This window comes from Gopherus flavomarginatus, chromosome 6 (assembly GCF_025201925.1).
Source record: "Gopherus flavomarginatus isolate rGopFla2 chromosome 6, rGopFla2.mat.asm, whole genome shotgun sequence".
NCBI lineage: Eukaryota > Metazoa > Chordata > Testudines > Testudinidae > Gopherus > Gopherus flavomarginatus.
Window position 1 is genome coordinate 22,601,022 of NC_066622.1, and position 26,012 is coordinate 22,627,033.

The 26,012-nt window shown below is 52.9% G+C and overlaps 1 protein-coding gene across 6 annotated transcripts in view; it reads right to left on the bottom strand.

Annotated features, from left to right (window-relative positions):
- PLXNA1 (plexin A1) overlaps positions 1-26,012 on the bottom strand; it is a 409,775-nt gene that overhangs the window by 140,565 nt on the left and 243,198 nt on the right. For all 6 annotated transcript variants that reach the window (XM_050958495.1, XM_050958499.1, XM_050958500.1 and 3 more), the window contains 4 exons: positions 14,641-14,781; positions 8,071-8,171; positions 3,049-3,172; positions 365-518 (listed from right to left, as the gene is read on the bottom strand). In XM_050958495.1, the coding sequence (XP_050814452.1) occupies positions 365-518; positions 3,049-3,172; positions 8,071-8,171; positions 14,641-14,781 (520 nt within the window). The remainder of the gene's footprint in view (positions 1-364; positions 519-3,048; positions 3,173-8,070; positions 8,172-14,640; positions 14,782-26,012) is intronic.

A 26,012-nucleotide genomic window follows, 5' to 3' on the forward strand; every position in this document is an offset into this window, starting at 1 on the left:
GCCCACACCCTGACCACACGTGTATTGACACACGTTACCCCTCTCCTCTATCTTGTGGCAGAGAGGGGGGCTGTCACACGCATTTACGCTATAGATAGCTAGAAAGAGGCAGGGCTTTGAATGTAAGTTTAAAATCTACAGGCTAGGGGTGGCTGAGCAGCCATCGAACTATTCCAGACATTCATGCTTCCTCGCTGGCTTCAAGGTCTACAGCACTATGGGAACTGCGGAACTAAGTCATAAGGGGAAAGCCGGCGACTAGCCCAGCTCCTGTCTGCATGTGGTTTCCATGGGAAAGTGCTGCAAGGTATGTCAGGCAGCTGCTGTGAAGGTGACATGGACTAAGTGTGGTTCCTAAACTCACCCCTGCCCCTGGTGATGGGGATCACATCCTTTGCAGATGGAGAGCTACAGTAGATCCTCCCATCTTCAATGCGGCTCTCGGACTCCGTGAAATCTTCAAAGGAGCAGTTTACCCCAGCGGAGAGATCTGGGACATTCCAGGCCTGCAGAACCAGCTGGGGAAAGGAGGGAGAAATATCACACAGAGAATCAGCTAACAAGAGGAACTCATTAATGATCAACCAGACCAAGCCCAGCCAACAGGCCAGGCCAGGAACAGTACCCACATGCTCCCTGAAATCCAGCAGGGGAGCCCGGTCCCAAGTCCAGAAGCAAACACTCACTCATTCCTGAAAATTCCGGGGGCAAGGAAGGAGGTGAGATTCAGCGAGCACAAGGCCAGAAGGGACCATTAGATCATCTAGTCTGACTTCCTGCATAGACTCATAAAAGATTAGGTTAGAAGAGACCTCAGGAGGTCATCTAGTCCAACCCCCTGCTCAAAGTAGGACCAACCCCAACTAAATCATCCCAGCCAAGACTTTGTCAAGCCGGGCCTTAAAAACCTCTAAGGATGGAGATTCCATCACCTCCCTAGGTAACCCAGTCCAGTGCTTCACCACCCTTCTAGTGAACTAGTGTTTCCTAATATACAACCGAGACCTCCCCCACTGCAGTCTGAGACCATTGCTCCTTGTTCTGTCATCTGCCACCACTGAGAACAGCTTAGCTCCATCCTCTGTGGAACCCCACTTCAGGTAGTTGAAGGCTGCTATCAAATCCCCCCCTCAATGGTCTGCATAGCGCAGACCACTGCATTTCATCAAGGTACCTCTGCACTGAGCCCAATAACTTGTGTTTAGCTAAAGCACTTCTTACAAAAAGGCATTCAGTCCTGATCTGCAGACGTCACGAGATGGAGAATCCACCACTTCCCTTGAGCGTCTATTCCAATCACTCTCACTGTTAGAAACATGTGCTTGATTCCTAATTTAAATTTATCTGGCTTTCACTGAAGCCATTGGTCGTTCTCATGCCTTTCTCTGCTAGATTAAAGAGCCCTTTAGTACCTGTTATTTTCTCGCTGTGAAGGTACTTAGACATCATAATCAAGTCACCACTCCAACTTCTTTTTGATGAGATAAACAGACTGAGCTCTTTAAGTCTCTCTCTCAATAAGGCATTTTCTCCAGCCCTCAAATATTTTTATGCCTCTTTTTCTGCACCCTCTCCAATTTTTCAACTTCCTTTTAAAAGAATGCAGTATTCCACTATTGGTTTCTCCTATGCCATATACAGAAGTGGAATCACCGCCCTGCCCCTGCCCACTACTCTCCTGTTCATATACCCACGGACTGCACTAGCCCCTTCTGCCACAGAATCACTCTGGGCACTTGTCTGGAGTTGCCTGTCCACTCTGACCACTAACTCCCTTTTGGAATCCCCCATTCCGCAGGAAAAGCCTACACGCCTTAGTCTAATATGCACAGCTCTGTATCTGGCTATATTAAAATGCAGTCTGTTTGTATGAGTCCAGCTTACCAAGTGATGCAGATCGCTCGGTCTGACTGCCCTGGCCTCACCATTAAACACTCTGCCAATCTGCATGTTCTCCATACAGTTTACCAGCAGTGATTTTATACCGACTTCCAGATCACTGATGAAAATACTGAATAGTGTTGAGTCTGTCCCTGCAGAACCGCGCTAGAAACAACCCCATTTGATGGTGAGTCCACACTGACAACTACTTTTTGAGATCTGCTGGTTAGCTGTCCTTACTCCATTTTGCATGTGCTTTATTGGTACTACATAGTGCTAATTTTTAATCATAATGTTGTGTGTTACTAAATCAAATGCCTTACAAAATCTAAGTATATTACATCTACACAGTTACCTTTGTCAACCAAAACATGCAATCTCACCAAAGACTGGATTCAAGTTTGTTTCACAAGACCTATTTTCCATAAAACTGTGTTGACCGGCATTAATTATATTCCTATCCTTTCACTCTTTATCAGTTGAATACCGCATCAGTTTTTCCATTATTTTGCCCAGGTCAAGCTAAGCAGCCTGTAGTGAAGCAGGTCATCACAACAGCCTTTTCTGGTGCGCCTTTTTGAATACTGGCGCATGAGCATTTCTTCAGTCTTCTGGAATTTCCCCCAATATTAACAGAGATTTATTAAACTCTGTCATCAGTGAGCCAGAGATCTCCTTAGCCAGCTCTTAGGTGCTAGTTAACTGAGTCTGCTGATTTAAGAACGCTTATCCCTAGTAGATGCTATTTAACAGTCTCATTAGTTACTAATGGACTGGAAAGTACTTTATCAACCTCATGTGATACGAGTACATCATCCTGCTTCTTTCCAAATACAGAACAGAACGATTTATTGAACAGTTCTGCCTTTTCTACATCATTATTAATAGTTTTACTAGCTCCAGGATTTTTTTTATTCCTGATATACTTAAAGAAATCCTTATTAGCCCTAGTCCTGCCAGGAATGGCTTTTTCACTGTCTTTAGCTTCCCTTATCAATTTTCTGGATTTCATAACTTGTAATTTATAATCGATCACTATCTATTTACCATTTTCTCTATTTGTTTGATATTGAATTTTTATTTCAAATTGTTGCCTTCACTTTGCCACAGCACCAAAATGAAGCTAGCACAGGTGACACTTATATCCCCCCAGGCTGAGCAGCTTACCGAGACCTCAGACATAGTGACCGATATGTTCTTGGGCTGGACGGTGAGCTGGACGCACTGGCGCAGGTCTGAGGCAAAGCGCTGAGGCTCATCAGCCCGCTCACATCGGTCCTTCCGCGAGCAGCTGCAGAGGGATAAAACAGCCACAGTGAGAACAAGGAGAATCCCCTGAGCTCAGAGCTAAGCACTACCCAAACCTGCGGGAGGGCCAGTCACAGGGAGTTACTGCTACAGTGAGTTTTACACAGAGCTCAAAGGCTGGCCAAGACTAGAGGACCCACATGCTGCGAACTCACAGGTCAGAGCTTTACCAGGGTGGGATGGAGAATGGACATCACATTACAGGCAGTCTCAGGAGCCCTCCTAAATCCCTGAACAACTACAGCCAATCCCAGAGCAGGTGTTTGGAGAGGATGTATCACATCCACCAGGCTACTCTAGCCCTGGGTACCTCCCACGGCTCTCTCCCAAGGCACCCCAACCAGCTACTCCAGCCTGGGTATGCCACACAACTCTGCCGACACACCCTACTCCAGCACTACAGCATGCCCCTGGATATTCTAACCCCTTCCCCCAGCTCTTCTGATGGTGCTCTCGTTTAATTGTGCGGTGGCCTGGGGTGGCCTGAGAAATTATTTTCCACTTGTACTCTAAACCCTGCTATGGACTCAGGTCTTCAGAGGATAGTGCACTAACTTAGTCCCTTCCCTTCTCTTGCACCAGTATCAACCAGCTCCTCCAGAACATGCTGAAGCTCCCCCGCCTTTCCTCTACGCTCTAAGTGCTTCTTCTCCTCCAGTACATCACCAGATCTCTCAGAAAGCAGCTCTGGAATTACCAGCCCTCATGGCACGGGGGCCATTCCCCCACTCTGCAGCCCCTTCCAGACACACTGCTTCCCCTTAATGAGTTCAAAGAACTTCCCTTTATCTTCAACAACATTATTGCATTATGGGAAAAGTTTAATTAAGTGGAGGGCAAAAAACAAGAGAGATGCCTGGACGCATGTCAAGGTCCTGGCCGTGGTCTGGGTGATTTATCCCCTGAGCAGATGCCAGTGCCACACCGTACCTCGAAGACCCCGAAATACACTCTGTCCCTGTAATAACCTTAGTCCCAGATTTGGACCTTAGCGTCCAAGATATGGGGGTTAGCATGAAAACCTCCAAGCTTAGTTACCAGCTTGGACCTGGTACTTGCTGCCACCACCCAAAAAATTAGAGTGTTTTGGGGCACTCTGGTCCCCCTGAAAAACCTTCCCTGGGGACCCCAAGACCCAAATCCCTTGAGTCTCACAACAAAGGGAAATAATCCTTTTTCCCTTCCCCCCTCCAGGTGCTCCTGGAGAGATACACAGACACAAGCTCTGTGAACCCAAACAGAGTGAATCTCCCTCTCTGTTCCCAATCCTGGAAACAAAAAGTACTTTCCTATTCCCCCCAGAGGGAATGCAAAAATCAGGCTAGCAATCCAACACACAGATTTCCCCGATTCCTTCCTCCCACCAATTCCCTGGTGAGTACAGACTCAATTTCCCTGAAGTAAAGAAAAACTCCAACAGGTCTTAAAAGAAAGCTTTATATAAACAGAAAGAAAAATAAGTACAAATGTTCTCTCTGTATTAGATGATACAACACAGGGTCAATTGCTTAAAAGAATATTGAATAAACAGCCTTATTCAAAAAGAATACAAATCAAAGCACTCCAGCACTTATATTCATGCAAATACCAAAGAAAAGAAACCATAGAACTTACTATCTGATCTCTTTGTCCTTACACTTAGAAACAGAAGACTAGAAAGTAGAACTACTTCTCCAAAGCTCAGAGCAAGCAGGCAGCCAGAAAACAAAGACAAAGACACTCAAATCCCTCCACCCAAAGTTGAAAAAATCTGGTTTCCTGATTGGTCCTCTGGTCAGGTGCTTCAGGTGAAAGAGACATTAACCCTTAGCTATCTGTTTATGACAGTCCCAACCCCCCTCAACCCCCCCCCCCCACACACACACACCTCTCTCGGAGGGATCATGCAGGGAGACAGCAGCTCAGAGTTTAATTAAACACTCTGCATGGCTAGAGAGGCAGAGCTTTGCCAGGGAGAGACACGCTTCCAAGGTGATTTTCAATTCCAACCCTCAAAAGAAAATCCCCAACTTTGTGTTGGTTTTTCTACCTTTCAAGCCACTTTCCCATCCCTCCTGCACATGGAGCTGAGCTGTGGGATCCTGGCTGCGAGGTTAAAGGCCTTCCCACCCAGCTGTCCAGAGCAAATTACAGCCCATTAGCACTGCCCCCTCCCTGCAGTAAGTACGGGTGAGGCATGACTGCCTGCCTGCGATTTGCCTCTGAAACACTATGACTTTCATTCCTGTCAGACACAGGTGGGGAGCGAGGGGAGAGTCAGGGCCCCTGCGGTTTAGCCTCTCTGCCTATCCAAGCAGCTGTGCCAGCATCACTGCTGACCGCAGGTGTCTGTGGCTGACCACATGTGCACCACAGCGGGATGTCTCGCTGCTGAGGGAGCTATTGCCCGGCTCATTGGGTCTGACCTGAAATCTACCCTGGGGATAGGGAGAGAGGCATCAATTTTTGCCCCTTGGACAGCATGAGGCCCAGCAAGTCTGGAAAAGGAAGGTTCAGGTGAGGCCCTCGGCCAGGAGTTCACTAGCTCCATTCAGCAGAAATTCCCTCAGACTGCCCCACTCCCCATGTTTGGGTCTCTCCTCCCCAATTTCCCTCTGCTTCTTGCGTACCCCTCCCACTACAGCTTGGCTGGAAGCTTGAGGGGATGGCTCACCATACTATGGCTCAGCTGTGTAATGCCTCAGCTCCCCTCACAGCCACTGGGACAAATCCCAACAGGCTCAGCTCAGCCTTTTGCCCTTCAGAGCTTGGTTCTATGCAGGTTACTGCATGTGGATCCTGCAGAGTGGAGATACTGAGCTCCTGCCTGCTCCGCATGGACATTAAAGATCCACGGGCGCCCTGAGAAAGCGCAGAGCTTTGTCCACGGGGCACTGACTGCTGCCCTCCATGCCTGAGGTGCTGCATTTTGGCTGCGCTGTGCACACGAGGTGAGAGGCGCAACAGTGCAAAAGGCAGATTATTCTATTGCATCTCTCACCCACTGTCTGCACTTGCAGCCCACTTTCACTGCTAAGGGTGCTGGCACACAACAGGGTCTTGGCTCTGTGCAAGTCTGACTGTGCCCACTGCCTCTCCCCAAGCTGCACCATCACACGACGTGCAACAGCACAGCCGGCTGCCTTGGCCACCGACACTGGCTTCGTGTTGCCAGCGGGGAGCTGAGGAACAGGGCCCCTGAGAGGTAAAGGTCCTGCTTTCCACAGGCCTCCTGAGTAACAGAGAGGTTAGCTCCAGCACTTCTGGCCTAGATGGCACAGTGAAATCGAGTACATTTGCATGAGTGCGAGAGAAACTGGTGTAAACATCACAGCATGAAGAGATGGGCAGCTCCTATTAGCTCCCTGAGTCTGTCGCCCACTACAGGCTTAGCCCCACTGTGCATTTCCTAGGAGCAGGTGTTGCTGGAGGCAGTGTAGGAGACTGAGGCCAGGGTCAGTGTCAGGACTCGCTCTCCCCATGCTCTCTGCCATCCATGCTGCAGAGTGACTCCAAGGCTCTCAATCCGTGCCCGCTCTGCTAAGGCTGTTCACAAGGTGGGTACTTAGTGCCTGTCGTGGTGGGAGCTTTGTGCTGTGGGCACCGGTCTGCTCAGGACTGGGCTGAGCCCCAGCAACTCATTTCACAGCAGGCTCCGAACCACCGTCAAACCACGTCTGGTCACGAAGGGGAAAGTCACCACAGGGATGAAATCTCCTGGACTCCACAGGGCTAACGGGGAGATCCAGACTCTGACACCGCAGCACCCTGCATGCCCCAGCAGCTGCCAAGCCCAGAAGAGCTGGAGAACAGCTGAGCAAGGGGAGCAGGGAAGAGCTTCTCCATTGCCATGTGACCTGCATTAATGTGTGCTGCAGGGGGATGGGAAGCTCTTGCCCATCAGGGAGGGAAGCTTCATGTCTAATCCTTACCCACCCGGCAGATCTGACACTCAGAATCCTCCGCGTGCTAGATGGCTGGCGACTCGGTGCGGGCTGCCATCAATCACCCTCGCAGCACCACTTCATTCCAGGGGACACAGCACAGCCGGAGGTGCCAGAGAGAGACAGCACAAACCAGGCAGATGGGCCCTTATCTCCCAGGCTGGTGTGCCACCAGCTGGAAACTGGCAGGGAACCAACCCCTCAGCTAGTGCCTCTCTCTGAAGGGCTCTCATCTGCACCCATACGCTCCACGGAGTCAGTGAGTGGCAACACCACCCACAGCGGAGGAAGCTGAGGGTCACACCCGCTGAGATGGACTATTCTTCCTTTCGCTGGGGTCTGATAGGGGCTGAGCATGTACCACAGATCTCAGCAAGAGCACTTTGAGAAGCCACCCAAGCAAGGCTAATCGGCCAGCATCTCTGGTGAGGACTCGAGAGGGAACAGTGGGGGGCTGCAGGTCAGCTCTGAGAGGCCCTGGTTGAGCTGCGTGAGGGGCCCAGGACAGGAATGGGGAGGGGGAAAAGGCTGGACAGTGCCCAGGACAAGGATAGTAAGACAGGTGAGGAGCAATGGGCATGGCACAGCACCTGCCTGGATTGCGCTTGGCTCCAGCAAGGCCTATCATCAGTCCCTGTAGGAGCAACAGACTGGCACCCAATCTGTTTAATGTGCAAGGCACTCAGATACCACAATGATGGGCGGCAGTACAAACCCATACAGACAAAAGGCATACAATAAAAATCCAACAGCATGCTCAGCCCCCAGCGAAACAGGGATCTGTTATGTTGTGTTGGGATGGGGATTCATGTCCTTGCTGGTCCTGGGAGACCCAGAGGAGCCCTGGCTCAGGGGGCAGCAGTGAGTGTTTGTCCTGGGCAGCCCTGCAGGTGACCGGGGAAAGAGGGCAGCTGTGCAGGGCTGGCACAGACACACAGCACGAGCCCGCCGTACTCACACGTTATGAAGGACACACCAGCCACAGTGGGGGTCCTTGGATCCCAGGCACAACGCACAGCTCTTGTATTGCTCACAGCTCTCCACAGGCACTCGTGTCACCTGGGGGAGAGAACGAGACAGACAGATTGTGAACATGCCCATCAGAAAGCCCCAGGCCAGCCTGTTCCTACCCACCCACCTCTTGAGGAGCCCAACAACACACACCAGGAAAGGGGCCCAGCCTTGGCGGAGTGGGAGCAGCATCGGGGGCAGATGGAACCAGTGTATGGAGAGAGTGGGGATGGAAGAGAATGGGGGAGATGCAGGGATCCTGCAAGATAGATGGAATGGGTAACGGGGAGCGGGAGGGGAGTGGGACAGGGAGAGGAGGAAGGAGGCAGGAATGAGTGACAGCGAGGGAGGGAAGAAGGGAAGGTGGATCACACTACTATAGTGGCTCAGGCCCATGATTAAAGGAAGGCTGTAGGGTACAGTCTCCTCATGGTGCTGGATCCCATCCCCAGTTAACTCTACACTGTGTTAAAAGCCCCACCTTTGGACATGAAGGGGTTAACAAAATATAGGGGCACGCCCCAGGCTTGTTTCAAGCCCAGAGCTAAAGACCTGAGGTGCCCTAAGGGTTTCTTTGAGGCTAGGGATGGGAGCAGTGGGGCAGCAGGCAGACACTATTCTCCTGTGCTTTCATCTCATTCTGTGCTCCCCAGAGCCAGCTCACTGCCTATGAATCCAGTGATGGGGCTAGGAGCCCAGTTTCCACCCGTGTACAAGCTATTGTGGCTGGTCAGGGACACAGAACCTCCCTCTCCCATCAGGACGGCCGCAGTGAGCACATGACGTGAGCAGGTGCCCTCGCTGACTCCACCATAACCAGAGTCCCACAGCTTGGGGCACGCAGGCAGTATGGCGCCTCGCAGCCCCCTACCCCGGCTACCCGGGGTGAAGGATGCCCTCGGAGTTCCCTGGGGGGGCTACAAGTGTCTCCTGCCCATATGTGGGGGGGTCTGTTAGAGAGTCAGCAACTGTGCATGGGGCCAGCTGCTGAACAGAGGCGCCTCTCCTAATAAAGGCCCAGAGGGCCTGTTAACACTACAGCTTGTCTCATGACTTGAGCCTAGGCTGGCAGTGGCTATACCTAGGGCAGGGCTTTCAGAGATAAGCGGCTAGATTTAGGATCAAGGGGCAACGTATAGACACCTGATTTTTACAAGTGCTGAGAAGAGAGAGGCAACGGTGCCCTCCCCTCAGTCTCAGGCAAAGAGCAGCAGGACCTGGGTGAGCATTTATTCGTGCTTAATGCCCACAGGGAGCACTTTGGGGGTCAATAAGGTGAAATCTGGTCTCCAGGAATAGCAGTCCCATAAACCCACTAGACTGCAGGTTATTTCAACCCTATAAATAGCTCCCTTCTTGTTCCTCACAAAGCCCATATATACATGACCACAAACACCAATAGGGGGGCATCAGGGGTGTATCCCAAGCACAGGGGCACATGGACCACAAATGCACAACCCTGGGAAAATTCCCGTGGCTTCTTCCCAAGCTGGATGTCCCTGTCTTTCACTCTCCTTATTATCAAAACATAGAAAAGTAGGGCTGGAAGCGAGCTCAAGAAGTCATCAAGTCCAGCCCCTTGTATTGAGACAGGACCAAGTAAATCTAGACCATCCCTGACAGATGTTTGTCCAGCCTGTTCTCAAAAACCTCCAATGATGGGGATTCCACCACCTCCCTAGGACCCTTCTCCCTCCCCATCACTCCAGAGGAAAATCCTGAGGCTGGAACAACAGTCAGAACAGGTCTCCATTACAGACTTCTGCTGGCATCACTCAGACAGTCAGAGGTGTGAAGAGGTGGAACCCCTGAGAGGCAGAGGCCCTAGTGAAGACGCAGGTATACAGCCAAGCAGCACTTTCACCCATATAGCTCATTTTGCTCATGCGGGGGACTTTCGCTAGACTGGTACAAAACGCAACTTTGCTGGTATAGCTTCAGCTACACTAGCAGCGCTTTGCTGGTATGGTACATTGATATCCCTATACCTGTACAGCACTCCTAGTGTAGCCATGGCCTTCCTTGCTGTGGCCATCAGTGATGTTCCAAAGAGCAGCAGCAGCAGCATTCTGTAAGTATCAGCTGTGACGGGCTAACATGCTTACAGCCCCTGATGGACAAAGGCCAGGTGCCAACCCTGCAGCTGCAGGGGAGAGCGGAGATTTTAAAAGGAGCAGGGTCGGTAGGACATTCCCCCCTTACTAGCCTAACCTGGTCCTCAACGGCCTGTAGGTCACCTGACATGGTTGAAAAGAGCCCTACAACCTTCTACACCTAATGTACAAGTCTCCTGTGGGGACCAGTCTGAGCTCCCCTGCAGGTAGCTAAGAAGGGGAAGAGAGGCTGGAAACTCCTGGACCATGTGAGGACACCTCTGCTTGCCCCATCGGGCCCCACACAACACTTAGCTCCTTAGGACGCTCAATGGTGAGAGGGAGGGCAGGCGAGGCTGCTCTGTATCTGTTCCCAGCAGCCAATGGAACACCGAGTTCATTTCAATCCAGAGGCAAAAGCGCTAAGAAAAGCTACATTATTTCCATCAAGAATTATTGAACCTTGAGAGAGAAAAAACAGCTCACGAGGGACCTGAGAGAGCCAGTGTACCCAGCACAGACACAGCCTCTCTAGTGCTCTCCGGCTTTCATGGAAAGGGACACAGGGCTGTGTCCAACATTTCACAAACACCTAGCAAAGACTTATGCCGCTCAACCTTGACCTTTACTCCCCCATCACCCCACTATCAGCCCTGCCCTCCTCCTACAGCTCTGCCAATCCCCCTCCACTCTGACCCACAGCTCCTCCTGCTACTCTAACCCTGAGCTCCTACACGACTCTACAGACACTCCTCAATCCTGACCAGCAGCCCACCACTGCTACTCCAGTCCTGGGCCCCTGTCCTCCAGAGATGCCCCTCAACACTGAACTTCAGCAACCCTCTCCCCACAGAAGGGCCTCCCCTGAATGAGGCTATTCCAGAATATAACGGATGTCATGCCAGGATTGTGACATACAAGCAGGGACCAGACTGAGACCCCACCAAGCTCATTGCCAAGACGGCCCAAGTACTGGAATCAAAGGTAGGTCTGGCACACAGAAAGGTGAATGGCTGCGTGGCCTGGCAATCTAGCCAACTCTGTAGAGCACAATGAACTGGACTCTCCAGAGTTTAGGAAAATGGGCTATCATTTTACAGCCCTCTATGCCCATTTCAGATGCTAGCCAGACCCCAGCACTTTTCGATATGTGACAGCAGGAGTTGGCCTTAAAGGGTTACAAGCTCTTTTTTAATTGCTCCTCCAGATTTGATTAAAATCCCCTCGTTTCTCTGGCCCTCCGAGCTCTGTTACAACTGTTCATTTAATTACTTTCCCGCAACACCCCGCTAACACCAGGCTGCGATGGAAGGAAGCTCTTTTTATTGAGGAAAGGAGGGGACGGGGATGGGAGGTTTCAGAAAGGAAGAGAGTTCTTTGCTTCGTCAGCAAAGAGACAGAAGCTGCAAAAGCAAATGTTATAATACCCACTTCCAATCTGTCTGTACAGCACCCAACACAATAAGGTTTATGTCCTGCAATCCTCGCTGTGAAAAACACTTCAACTCAGCAATACATCCCATCCTGTTGGGATTCACTGAGCAAAGCCCTCGTCTGTCCAGCTGCCCCTCAAATATCCCACCAAGGGGATTCTGTGGTAGCCAGGCCTTAGAACTGCAACGGGGCAATGATAGGGAGGCAGCAGCCAGGAAAAGCTTCTCAGATTTCCCCCCATCCTTTCCTTTAGGGTCCTTCCCCCTAGCCCCACAATCCCCAGCCTTTCCCCATGGGATCCCCACATATACAACTTCAAGCCCTCCGATCTCCTGGGGAGCAGGGAACCCTCTGTGCCCTGGAGCATCCATAGATGGTCCTAACGTTCTCTTGGGGCCTGACAATCCAATCAGACCTCCTGCATAATCCAGGCCAGACAATTCCACCAACAATTCTGCATCAGACCATCCCTTCTGGTCATCACTCCTCGCTCTCCCGGTGGCCACATCTTAGGGCATTAGGATGGGGTTGGGAGTGCAGAACAAGGGGAAGCAGGGACTTACATAGGGAGTGAAATCTCCACGCATGGCCTGCAGACTCAGGAACATGGTCTCTCTTTCAGATTCTGCCTTGGAGCTGAAGACCATCTCCTGCTGTCACTTCAGCAATGCCACAATTTCCAGCTGCCCCAACGCATGTCTGTCAGGAGGGGACAGCCCAGACCTGGGAATGCAGGGCCAAGGGGAGAGGCTGCTCCACTAAGAAAGAGTTACGGCCCATTTTCAATCCTGCTGCCGTTACCCAGCAGACAGGGAGAGGAGGAAATGGAAGAGCTGGGAATAGTAAGGGGCTCGGTGCTGAGAGGCACCTTTGAGACACCGGGGTTGGGGGATTCGGCCAACAGACTCCCAGTCGGCAAGTTACCCAGAGAGCCCCAGGTCTCCTCTGGCAGATTGTAAACCGGAAACAGGGGCTGGCAGGAGGAGGAGGACATAGGCTGGTTCGTCTCCATGGGATTTCTGGACCAATCAAAGGCCCCATTTTCACATCCCCCATCTGGGACAACGGACCTGCAGATGTATTATGATTCTAGTTCAGCTGTGGTTCCAGACACATGCACAGACTGAGACACACCTGCCACAGCTCACCCACGCTGCCCACCCTGCCACATTGGGAAAGCTGGGCCACGACGCAGCTCGGGCAGGAGCCCATCTCAGGGGGGCAAGAGGCCTACTTCCCCATTGGTTCATCCCGTGCCCCTGCTCCAGCAGCACTCTGAGCGAGGCACAGCACGGGTAAGCACACTGCAAGGGGGAAGAGTGCTCACAACTCACTAAGGGACAGCCACGCTGTCATGGGGTGCCAGACATGGCTGTTTTGGGAAAATAGGTACAGACCCTACACAAGCCCTCCCAGGGCAAGAACACTACATCTCCAGCAAGCCTGCCTGCAGTGAAGGAGGATGGGGTGGCGAGTATCCCCTGAACCGTGTATTTGGTCAGCTCAGCTGGACTGTCTGTCCCTACTTCTTCCAGCAGACCAGAAGAGATAACTGCCTGCTGCCCAGTGGGGCCGACCCAGCAGCAATACCAGTGCAGAAGAGTCAGAACCCATCGCATTCCGCTGGCTGGTGCACTGGCTAGGGGGAGCGACTGAGCCCCAGGACATAGCAGAAGGGAAGATCACACATAGCTTCACACCCCCTTATGGTGGACCAAGGAGCAGAATGACCCTCAAAGGAAGCCTTTAGTCAGCATTCAAGCTGGGATTTCCAAAGGAGCGAAAGAGAATTGGGTTCTCAGTGCCCACTGAACCCAAATGGAGCAGGGCACTGCATCCCTCCATCCCCTCACCAGGCTCCTCTGCAAAGCCCAGCATGAGTGTCTAGAGCAGAGGTGGGCAAACTACAGCCCGTGGGCCACATCCAGCCTGCGGGACTGGCCTGCCGGGCCCTTGAGCTCCCGGCCAGGGAGGCTAGCCCCTGGCCCCTCCCCCGCATGGGCAGCACTGTGGGGCAGCGGAGCGGTGCGCTCCTGCCGAGCAGAGCAGCAGCGTGTCTATATCCGGCCTGTCGGCGCAGCTGCCAGATATACTGCTCCGAGCGGCATGCTAATGGGGCCGCCGGAGGGGGGGCTGGATAAGGGGCAGAGGTTCCTGGGGGGCAGTCAGGGGACAGGGAACGGGGGTGCTGTATAGGCATGGGGTCCGGTGGGGGGAGCCATCAGGGGGTGGGGGTGTGGATAGGGATCAGGGGACACAGAACAAGGGGGGTTGGAGAGGTGTGGGGTTCTGGGGGACCTGTCAGGAGGCGAGAGTGTGGATAGGGGTCAGGGGACACAGAACAAGGGGGGTTGGATAGGTGTGGGGTCCCGGGGGACCTGTCAGGAGGCGGGGGTGTGGATAGGGGTTGGGTGATGGAGCAGGGTGTTGGGGGAAGAGATTTTGGGGAAGGGGGGGGCTGGGGGCAGGAGTCCCGGGAGGGGGCAGCTAGGGGACAAGGAGCAGGGAAGGTTGGATGGATTGGAGGTTCTGAGGGGAGCAATTGGGGGCCAGAAGTGGGAGGGGGCTGTTTGGGGAGGCACAGCCTTCCCTACCCGGCCCTCCATACAGTTTTGCAACCCCAGTATGGCCCTCGGGCCAAAAAGTTTGCCCACTCCTGGTCTAGAGCTTGTGCCATCAGATTGCAAGACCATGCAGAGGGGGTCTCAGGCCTCTGTCAGAGGCTCCAGGAAGACGAGAGGGACAGTGCTGGCACTCTGTGATTGGGGGAGCAGGAGCAATGCAGCTTCTGTCCCTATCATGCTGCTTACTACTGTGTTTGGTGCCTGGGCACTGCGGTGATGGGAGCAGGCTGGGACTCTGCCTCTTTAGGATTGGGGTGAGATGGCTGCTGCTGACTGCAGCACAGGCTGGTCCCCTCAGCTGCCAACTTCACACTGATCCTGCTGGTGAAGCAGAGCGAGCCTTGCCTCTCCCTTCTGGACAGTTACCTGTTTCTCAGTCATAGCGTAGATGTGCTGGCGGTCGGGGCTGAGCACCAGGTCTCGCAGGATGGAGCTGCCCTCATGGGCCACGACGTTCTCATACTGCAGCGCCAGCCGCCCGCTGGGACTGGACAAGTCCACCAGGATCTGTGGACCAGAGGGGAGAGGGTTAGCGCTGTCCTCCAAGCAGGGAGGGGAAACGCTGCAGTCATACCAATGAGGTACGCACAGAGGGGTTTCAATCACGCATGGACCCTAGTCAGGGGGCCTCAATCTCCCCTCCCCCAACACTCCACCTTGTCACCTTCCACTCGTCTCCACCCTGTGTGGTTTCCAGCCAGGACCACAAGCGGAGACAAGAGCCATTGCTGACTTCATGAAAATTAGACGGCAGCAGAAATCAACCTGGTGAGAAAGGCCCTCAGGCTCCAGACCTCGGAGGGGCTTTGGCTGCCTTAGGGAAGCACTGGAGCAGCAGTCCAGGCTTCAGAAAGCTCTCCAGACCCTCTCTGCCATCTGGCAGATGTAATGCACTACTTTCCCGTGGCCCCTCCTTTCTCCTACACAAGCTGCACACAACCAGAGTGGGGGAGCAGGGAGTAGGCCCACCCAGGGCAAGACTGTGCCCTCAGTCTGTTCTCCAGTCCCGGAGTTCAGTTGTCAACATCCCTAGCAACCGAGCTGTTGCTCTGGGACAATATCAGGAAACCCTGCCATTTACTCATCCCACTCTTCCCTTCGCTCACTTTCATCCCACTGCTCCTCGGTCCACCCCACTGGCTTAGTCTCAGGCAGCCAGTCCCTCCTGGCATTTACCCTTGTCAGAGATCCACAGGCAGGAACTGCCTTCCCATTCATTGTCATGCAGCCAGGCTATGTGGACTTCACTCTGTTCATCCCTCCCCAGAAGCCAAGCCCTGCAGCCACCTGGTTATTTTTGCTGCTTTCCTCTGAGCTCCCTTCAGTCTGTCAATATCTTTTGAGCTGGAGGAGGCCAGAATTCCCAGGGCACTGTCCCCAGGGCTGTGAAGAAAAGGCCTTGTGTCTCCCTACTCTGGGATGTGGTGCCCCTCGTACAGAAGAGCCCAGAACTGAGCCGTGTCTGACAAGAGGCAGGGGGATTTGACACAGTAATAGCCAGAAAGGGCTACCACTTCCGTAGGCCAGTCTCCCGTGATATTCAAGGAAGGTCCCAAAGGTTGAAGGCGTTTTTCTGGGTCGGGCCTAGGAAGGTCTAGGGACCCACTGTATAACGGAGATAAGACAGGGTCAGCCCAGAGGTTCAGAAAGCACCTCTGTTCCCCGAGCTGTGCAGGGCCCCGGCAAATGCTTTAAACCCTTTACAGCTCCCTTTACTTTAAAACTCTCCCTAAATGCCTTGCTTTCTCACTGTACTGGCAATAACCACATTAGGAGCACCACAGGGACAGTCCCCCACTAGGTGGGGTTAAATTCAGCAGGGCTAATTCCCTGAACCCAATTGCCACTCCTTGCTTGCAACAAACAAACACACTCATAGACTTTAAGGTCAGAAGGGACCATTGTGATGATCTAGTCTGACCTCCTGCACATTGCAGGCCACAGCCCCTCACCCACCCACTCCTGTAATAGACCCGGAACCTCTGGCTGAGTTAGTGACATCCTCAAATCATGGTTTAAAGACTGCAAGTTACAGAGACTCCACTATTTACTCTAGTTCAGACCAGTTAGCGACCTGTTCCCCATGCTACAAAGGAAGGCGAACCCCCACTTCCTGCCAAGGTCTCTGCCAATCTGACCTGAGGGGAAAAATCCTTTTCAACCCCAAATATGGTGATCAGTTAGACCATGAGCATGTGGGCAAGACCCACCAGCTAGGCACCCGGGAAATAATTCTCTGGAGTAACTCAGAGCCCTCCCCATAGAGGCCTTGGCTACACTGGCGCTTTACAGCGCTGCAACTTTCTCGCTCAGGGTTTTGAAAAAAACACCCCCCTGAGCGCAGCAAGTTACAGCGCTGTAAAGTGCCAGTGTTAACAGTGCCGCAGCGCTGGGAGTGCGGCTCCCAGCGCTGCAAGCTAATCCCCATGAGGAGGTGGAGTATGTGCAGCGCTGGGTGAGCTCTTTCCCAGCGCTGGCGCTGCGACCACACTCACACTTCAAAGAGCTGCCACGGCAGCGCTTTGAAGTTTCGAGTGTAGCCATAGCCACAGTGTCCTGTCTCCAGCCACTGGGAATATTTGCCATTTCCACTTTCAGTTAATGGCGTAGCCTGGGAACCTAGCAGAATCCAGCAGCCCCTGGCCTTCAGCAGTCTCTGCAGAGAAGGTATTTCAGAACTGGAGCAGGAGGCCCCACACCTTCCCAGGAGGAATCCAGACACAAAGAGAAAGGGGTGTTCTCCAGAGCCTCCAGCCCTGCTAACAAAGCCAGTGCCGGTGACCCTGTCACTCACTCACACTGAGCCCCTGGCCCCTGGGAGTGGGAGACTGCCATTCTGCATGGATCTGGCACTCAGATGATCAAAGCGGCCTCGGGACAGGCCAGAGCCTTTATGGACATGTTCCTTGCAGCAGTGAGTCTCCTGAGGCTCAGGCAGAGAGGCAGGCTCCTTCTCCACTAGCAAATGGGAAACAGAGCACTGGCCAGTAACAGGAGTCATGCTCCCGCTGGGACAGATGGGGAGTTCCAGGCAGGAGGTCTCGGAGCCTTCTGAGCCCAAACCCTGCCCCAAAACATCCAATGCACTGGTGTTAACAGAAAAGGGACAACAGAAATTGGCTTCTCCAACCCACACCCAAGCTCTGCAGAGTAACCCCCTCCTGCCCCACCCAGCACCCCAAAGCATGCTGAAAGCTTTGCAGTCCTTGCTGCAATAAACAGACTCCAGCATTTGCATAGTTCCCACTCAGGCAGAGGACGCGGGCTCGGAAGGCAGGATCCCAGTGTGCGGCTGATTAGCATGGAAATATATGCAGCTCACAAACAAACCGCGGCCTGTTTAATTAGAGCGGCGCCTTTGATTCATCACCAGCATCCCGCATGCACCAGCCCCGGATTATTTTTAGTCAGTTTTACAAAACAAATGTATTTAATTAAGAGAGACACCCCTGAGCTACTATACAGAGCAGAGAGCTCCACGTGGTGGGGAGAGGGGCTGCCTCCTCGCAGGGTGTGGGGCACTGGGGCCTATGGGCAGGGTGTAACTCTGCAGGGAGGAGCTGACAGCTGCTTGGGGAGCGGCAGGCAGAAGCTGAAGTGTGTGCCTGTAGCCACTGATTTCCGCTGCAAGCGCTGTGTTCCCCGCTCCCCACCCCGTTACCAGTGCTCCCCGCTGTGCCATCCACATGGGCCCTGCTCCCCTTCCCCTTACCGGCACTCCCCATCCATTACCAGTGCTCCCCGCTGTGCCATCCACATGGGCCCTGCTCCTCTCCTCCTTACTGGCACTCCCCACCCATTACCAGTGCTCCCCGCAGTGCCATCCACATGGGCCCTGCTCCCCTCCCCCTTACCGGCACTCCCCATCCCATTACCAGTGCTCCCCGCTGTGCCATCCACATGGGGCCTGCTCCCCTTCCCCTTACCGGCACTCCCCACCCCATTACCAGTGCTCCCCACTGTGCCATCCACATGGGCCCGGCTCCCCTTCCCCTTACCGGCACTCCCCACCCCATTACCAGTGCTCCCCGCTGTGCCATCCACATGGGCCCTGCTCCCCTTCCCCTTACCGGCACTCCCCACTCCATTACCAGTGCTCCTCGCTGTGCCATTATCATAACTTTAGTCCCAGATTTGGACCTTAGCGTCCAAAATATGGGGGTTAGCATGAAAACCTCCAAGCTTAGTTACCAGCTTGGACCTGGTACTTGCTGCCACCACCCAAAAAATTAGAGTGTTTTGGGGCACTCCGGTCCCCCTGAAAAAACCTTCCCTGGGGACCCCAAGACCCAAATCCCTTGAGTCTCACAACAAAGGGAAATAATCCTTTTTCCCTTCCCCCCTCCAGGTGCTCCTGGAGAGATACACAGATACAAGCTCTGTGAATCCAAACAGAGTGACTCCCCCTCTCCGTTCCCAGTCCTGGAAACAAAAGCACTTTCCTCTTCACCCAGAGGGAATGCAAAATCAGGCTAGCAAATCCAACACACACAGATCTCCCCCTGATTTCTTCCTCCCACCAATTCCCTGGTGAGTACAGACTCAATTTCCCTGAAATTTCCCAGTAAAGAAAACTTTAACAGGTTTTAAAAAGAAAGCTTTATATAAAAAAGAAAGAAAAATACATACAAATGGTCTCTCTGTATTAAGGTGACAAAATACAGGGTTAATTGCTTAAAAGAAATATGAATAAACAGCCTTATTCAAAAAGAATACAAATCAAAGCACTCCAGCACTTATATTCATCCAAATACCAAAGAAAAGAAACCATATAACTTACTATCTGATCTCTTTGTCCTTACACTTAGAAACAGAAGATTAGAAAGCAGAAACTACTTCTCCAAAGCTCAGAGAAAGCAGGCAGACAGAAAACAAAGACCTCAGACACAAAATTCCCTCCACCCAAAGTTGAAAAAATCCGGTTTCCTGATTGGTCCTCTGGTCAGGTGCTTCAGGTGAAAGAGACATTAACCCTTAGCTATCTGTTTATGACAGCCATCCACATGGGCCCTGCTCCCCTCCCCCTTACCGGCACTCCCCACCCCATTACCAGTGCTCCCCGCTGTGCCATCCACATGGGCCCTGCTCCCCTTCCCCTTACCGGCACTCCTCACCCCATTACCAGTGCTCCCCGCTGTGCCATCCACATGGGCCCTGCTCCCCTCCCCCTTACCGGCACTCCCCACCCATTACCAACTCTCTGTTTTACGCCCCTTGGAGGACTGCCCCCCTTCCCGTTAATGACGCCTCTGTTCCCTTCCCCCTCTGCCCCTTTCTGGGTACCCCCTGCTCAGATTTGGGATCTTGGGTTTGATCCTCCCTCAGATCCCAAACAGGAGCAAAGCTTCCGAGGCGCACTCAGCACTAGAGCACCCAACAGTGCTGTGTGGGGAACAGAGTAGCACACCAGGAGCCAGGGCGCCTGCTCTCTATTCCTGCTTCCAGCCTAGCTCCCGGCAAGACCCTTTGCAAGTCACTTCCCCGAGTCTCGGCAAAAGGTATAATGCTCCTGCCCTATTTTAGCAGGCACTGCCTGGCCGTGCACTAATGAAAAGTGCTTCACAAGGGGTAAGCGCTGTCTGTGCCTAATGGTGAAAGCCCAGCCAAAAGCTTCCCAACCCTGACCTGAAGGGAGTACAGCCAACACTGTCCAGGGGCAGCGGCTGTGTGTGTACAGCACCCAGCACAACGGGGTGCTGGTTTGCAACCACGGCTCATAGGCACTACCACAATACAAACAACAACCAGCCCCAATGGGGGCTGAGCGCGAGTCCCAGCTCCCCAAACTCCTGACGCACACAGTGCTTGGGCTCCTAACAGGCGGGGTACCCTGAGTAGAGAGCTGAGGCTGACTGTGTCCTGCCCATGCCCCCACACACAGCATCAAAGCCAGGGGCATCTCCTTCCCTTTCCCCTGCAACCCGGCATGGGCTCTCCCACGGGCTGTGGCAATGTCACAAACTCACCTTCCTTTCCAACCCTTTTACAGGCCACAGTCACAGCGCGGAGAAATCAATATAGTTTTACCCTGGTTTTAAAATAGATCTATGGGTGGCTGTCACTCCGGCAGTAATTTTTAACTAGCAGGGTAATTTCCCCATTACATTATTGCAGTGTGCAGTGCTGGGAAATAGAAAGAGACATTAAAAATAACAGACGTTAAGCACTTCAAACTAATGCAAGGCTTCAGGAAAAGCTTCGGAGTCATTGCTCCAGCCCAAAGAGGGATGGAGCTGAGCACCTAATGGTGTGCGACACACTGGAAGGGAGTACATGACCCTTACCAACGCAGCCAGCCAGGCAGGCAGAGAGACACAACTCTCTTGCATCTGGGCATCTCTTCTGCGAAAGGAGAGGCCAGAGGCAGCAGACGAGTGGTGTCAAAGGCAACATCCAGCAGCTTTGGGTTCTGGGAGCACAAAACTGAAAGCTGGGAGGCAGTGGGATGGGGGGATTAAACTACTACTGGGTTGTCAAACGGCCCTAAGGTGGGGCGGGGAAGGGGGAGGGCTTTTAAGGGTCTGAAGTTTCACTTACAGTTCATAGTAGGTAAATTGAAGGGAGTGAAAGACTTGGGGAGAGCAATGTTCCAGGAGTGGGGGGAACCTTTCCACAATACACCTCACCGCCCCCCCCCCCCGGGGAAGGCTTTCTACAGTGCACCTCACCCCCCTTAGCTCCCCAAATCCTAACCATCCCCACCCCCCAGGGAAGGCTTTCTACAGTGCACCTCACCCCCCCAGCTCCCCAACCCTCACCCACTCTAGCTCCCCAAACCCTCACCACCCCACCCCCGGGGAAGGCTTTCTACAGTGCACCTCATCCCCTCAGCTCCCCAAAGCCTCAAGGCCCCCACCCCCGGGGAAGGCCTTCTACAGTGCACCTCACCCCCCTTAGCTCCCCAAACCCTCACCACCCCCACCTCCGGGGAAGGCCTTCTAGAGTGCACCTCACCCCCCCCAGCTCCCCAAACCCTCACCGCCCCCACCCCCAGGGAAGGCTTTCTACGATGCACCTCACTCCCCTTAGCTCCCCAAACTCTCACCACCTCCACCCCTGGGAAGGCTTTCTACGGTGCACCTCACCCCCCCTAGCTCCCCAAACCCTCACAGCCCCCACCCCCGGGGAAGGCTTTCTACCGTGCACCTCACCCCCCCAGCTCCCCAACCCCTCACGGCCCCCACCCCCGGGGAAGGAATTGTGCCCAACGGGATTATGGTCCAGCCCCTTCACTTTTATTTTTAATTCAGAAACAGGCTGGGAGAAGGACCAAAAATGGAGAGGGAAAACCTCTCCCACAGCGAGATGGGCTAGACTGGCAAAGTTTCCTTGCAGGGAAGGAGCAGGAGAACTAACACTTGGGGGAATTTAAAACTGGACTGGAGAATAGACTGGGGGGTACCTGACCTGCCCTGGGCATCATGGGGGGGAATGGATGTGATGGGACCTTGTAGTCTATAGAGGGCCTTTTCCAAGCCTTCAGCTGGTAGGATGGGGAAGCTCTGGTACAACCAAGATGTCACATGCAGAATGCACCCTCTGAAAGGCAACAGCCATTGAACTTTGCTACAGGCAGCTCTGAGAAATCCGCTTCCACCTCCCATTTCCAGTGGGTGGGGGGTATTTGAGAGATGGGGAGGAGGATGCAGGTTAATCATAGCAAAGCCCTCCCTCCCCCCAGGAACCATGTTTCTTCCTGCCTACCCTGCTCTCCTTCACCCAGGGGAAAAGACCGTTACCAAAAAAAACTCCATTAACCTTTCTCCTCATCCTGATGCTGATAATTACCCAATACTAATAATTACTCGTGCTAATTTCTCACTCAGAATTCTTGCCCTCATTCTGCTTGTCTTGTGTGAGTCAAGCTGAGTCCTCAGCCAGGAGTTACAGGTTGGCTTCAGGCAGCAGCCTTAACACGCTGTATCAAGGAGGGAGAGAGGCAAAGGGAGGCCGGAAGGAGGCCCCCCAGGAGAGGAAGGGACTCTGAGTCCCTGAGGGGCAGGCTGAGATGGAGAAGCCACATGGGGAGGGTCTCTCTGCTGTAAGGCCAGCAGGGGCAGTGCAATAAGTCCCTAAGAAAGGTGCAGCCTCTTCTGCCCACCACCGTCAACACAAGGAGTGCCAGAGGGACCCAAAAAGGGCGGGTGCTGGTCAGGTTGGGGAGCCATGCTGGGCGATGGGGAGAAAATATGGGGATCCCAAAAAACACCTTGCCACAAACAAATGTGTGGTTCGACATTAGAACACCCTTAAGACTGTAGGCCCCTGTTCTCGGTGAGCTGCACCAGCTGGCTCCAGGGGACAATCCAAGGTGTGAAATCCTCTGGGAAACCTCTCCTGGGAAACCCGCACCATTTCATCTGCAGGACATGGAGTCCCCACATCACTGCAACAGTGCCATCTGTAGCATGGACACTGCTGAACAAACACTGATCACTCACTCAGCAAAACGCACAACACAGCCAAACCCCACAGCTCCAGGGAACACTGCAACCCCAACACCTAGCTTAGAGGCATGAACTTTTCAAGCAATCAAGGGATGTGAGCAGAGCTGGGTGGATTCAGGGGGCCAGGTGGGAACCCTTAAGCTAAACAAGGGCAGTTCCAGTGGTGCCCTGCCTCCAACCAGGCAAAATTCTGCAGTTTCATTTCAAGTTTCTGACTTTGCTCGATCTCAAGTGAGAAGCGGAGCCGAGGAAATGGGCCGATGACCCCACGTGAGCCAAGCCATCTGAGTCACATTGATGAAGCCAGGAGACCGGCACACTGCACTCCAGAACAACATCTCAACAACCACAAGGCCCAAAGTACTCAGGATCCACAAGATCCCAGGGCGCAGGATGGATGCGGTCTGTCTCTCTGATCTGAACAGACTCCTTACCCTCCCCTCCCCTATACAACTCAACTCTTTCCATCTTGTGCAGGAGCAGAGCTCTTCCAGCTCCTTTCTCTCCCTGCAGTAAAACGGGCTGGTTGTCTGGGCAGAAGCAGCAGGGATGCTGCTCCCTGGAACAATCCCTGTCCAAATTTACACAGACCAGCAGCCCAAGTGCTCCCCTGCTGGATGCAATGTTACCCCAGAGGAACTAGATCAAGCTGTTACCTCTGCTGCCATGGCAGCGGGGCTGCTATCTCTGGAGAGCAGGACCCAAACGTGGGAGGAGACTGGAACAAGAAAATTACAGGGTGAGATTTTTAAGGGACCAACTCTAAAAAATAGCTAGTGGCCTGAGGTTGGTTTGCAAGTAATACAAATGCGAAAGTGTCTCCATGGTGGCATGTGCAAATAGCTGGTCAGGAGGCGAACTCCCTTCCCACGCCAGCAATCAGAGGATTTTCCTTTGCAGTCACAGGGGCTGCATTTTTGCAGAACAAGGCCTGGGGCTTGTAGAAGCATGACCATAAGGTTCTCACTGAAGCACCCAGCAAAACCCCTCATCAGAAGTTTTAAAAACTGCTTGAAAATGAATCCTAGCTGAGAGCGTGACCCTACCAAGTGAGCTGGGTCAGCTTTGCAGCAGTGGGATACACGGCCACAGCAGTGCAACAGCATGGGATGCACATTCTAAAGGGGTATTCTCTCTGTGTTGCAGGGGAGTCCTCTTCGCCACGAGACACGTACACTGGGAGAGGAGAACTCCTGAAGATGATCAAGAAAAGGACTGCATGCAGTCAGCTTGGAGGTTATAATACTTTGCCTTTCCAAAGCACCCTCTCTCCAAGAATCTCAAAGCACTTTACAAACATCAATTACATTTAGAATACCCATGCCTGGCAGGTCATACGTGAGTATCACCAGCCCCCTTTTACAGATGAGAAAAATGAAGTGCAGAGAGGGGTCACACTCCGGAGTCCGTGGCACAGCCTGATATAGTGCCTTAACCACAAGACTGTCCTTCCTCCCCTGATCTCTGGGTAGAAGTGTCAGAGACAGGCGCAAGCAGAGCTGACTCCCTGTAACAGGAAGCAGGGTTTGGGAAGGTTACATCGAAGCATGGGCCAGGAGAAGCTTAAGGGAGGGGGTGACATTCCTGAAGTGCAATATGCAGAACCTGCTGCTTTCTTGTCTCCCTACACACACATTCGCTCCCTGGCACTCTGTCTTATTTCTCAGCTCTTTGCCTCTTAAACTGAACTCAGCATTAATGGGGGACATCTACTCCAGAGGAGCGAAAGAGCAGCAGGACCTAGCCAGCAAAGGCTGCAGCTAAGCCAGAATCATGCCCAACATGCCAGAGGCAGGTACTTACCTAAAGAGGACACACCTTGATAAAGATACACCTTCCCAAGGGCAGCGCTAAGCTGACTTTCACAAGTCACCTCAGGTGGAGATCAGGGTCAGACACTGGCAGGAGGTGTGAAAGGGCTGGACAGTTTCAGGACTGCTAATGACAACATTTGTAGCTCAAGTTGCCAGGGGAAACCAGATCTCATGTACAATGGTGTATGCCGAACATTTGAAGGAGAATCTTCTCCATAACCCTCAACATGATATTGCATAGACAGTGCAATTACATGCATTACAGGGGTTCCAACTTTATGCAGAAGTAACTCATATGAGCCCCAGCTGGAAGTGGGATTCCAGCGTAAAGAGAGCAGTGGTCTGATATTCCGTGGTAGGAGAAGTGATACTGGACTCAGTGGACCCTTGGTCTCATGCTGTAGCTATTCCTCCATTCCTAAGTGGCTGCGTGATTATAAGAGAGAGAAGGTCGGGGAGAAAACATCTGTTACTGGACCAACTTCTGTTGGTGAGAGAGAGACAAGCTTCTGAGCTTATACAAAGCTCTTCTGCAGGTGATTACAAGTCATTGTCATTCTTCAGGTGACAGGACAAGCCAGGCCATTGATGACAGGACAGGTCACTGATGACTAGTTTCTCAGGGGAAGAATGGCCTCCCCTCAGCTTGACACTAACCCCAGCATAGGGAGGCAGGTCATAAGTAGTCAATGGTTGATGGCAAGTCAGCTCAGTTGATGGCAAGTCAACCCAACCCCATTCCCAGCAAGACTACAGAGTTAGTTCATGGCCTATCTCAGAGGCTTGTGGCTAAACAGAGCCATTCCTCTGGCTGAGGTTTAGGTGGCTCCTCCTACCCTTCCACCACCCCACAGACTCCAGTTCCTGTCTTGCTTTGATTTTGCATCAGCTCCACTCGAACCACCCTAACGAGTGCCCTGAATCAAGGAGCTGTTCAGAAAGTGTCCAAACCCAATCAAAGAACGAGTTATGGGGATGGAGCAGCTACAAGTGCTGCTGTTAGGAAAATGCTGATCCCAGACAGAAACCCTCGCAGTGTGCAGAGGGACAGGACTGAGACATGGCTGCAGTGCACATTGCTAGGCCAGCCATCTTCTCAGCTCTATGCTTCAGTGGACAGTCACTGCATTGATACACTAATGCTGGGAACCATGACGCAGGTATTTCAGGGCATCAGAATGTGCCTTCCCAGCATGTACTACTTAGCCTGGACATTGGGGACCCTAATACATGAACAGTCTGTGGAGGGGAATGTGGTTGTGAATCAGAGGTAGATGGACTGTACAGTCCCATCTGGGAAACTCCCCTGTGACACATGGTTTTAACTGTTCTGGATCCTGCCAGGCAGCCAATACTCCTATATGCCTTAACCCAATGACATTTCCCCTGAACTGACATAGGAGTATGTGACGGTACCTCCCATACGGCTTTTGGAAATTTGCTTAGAATGCGTTTGATGCTACATATGCCGTGTAAC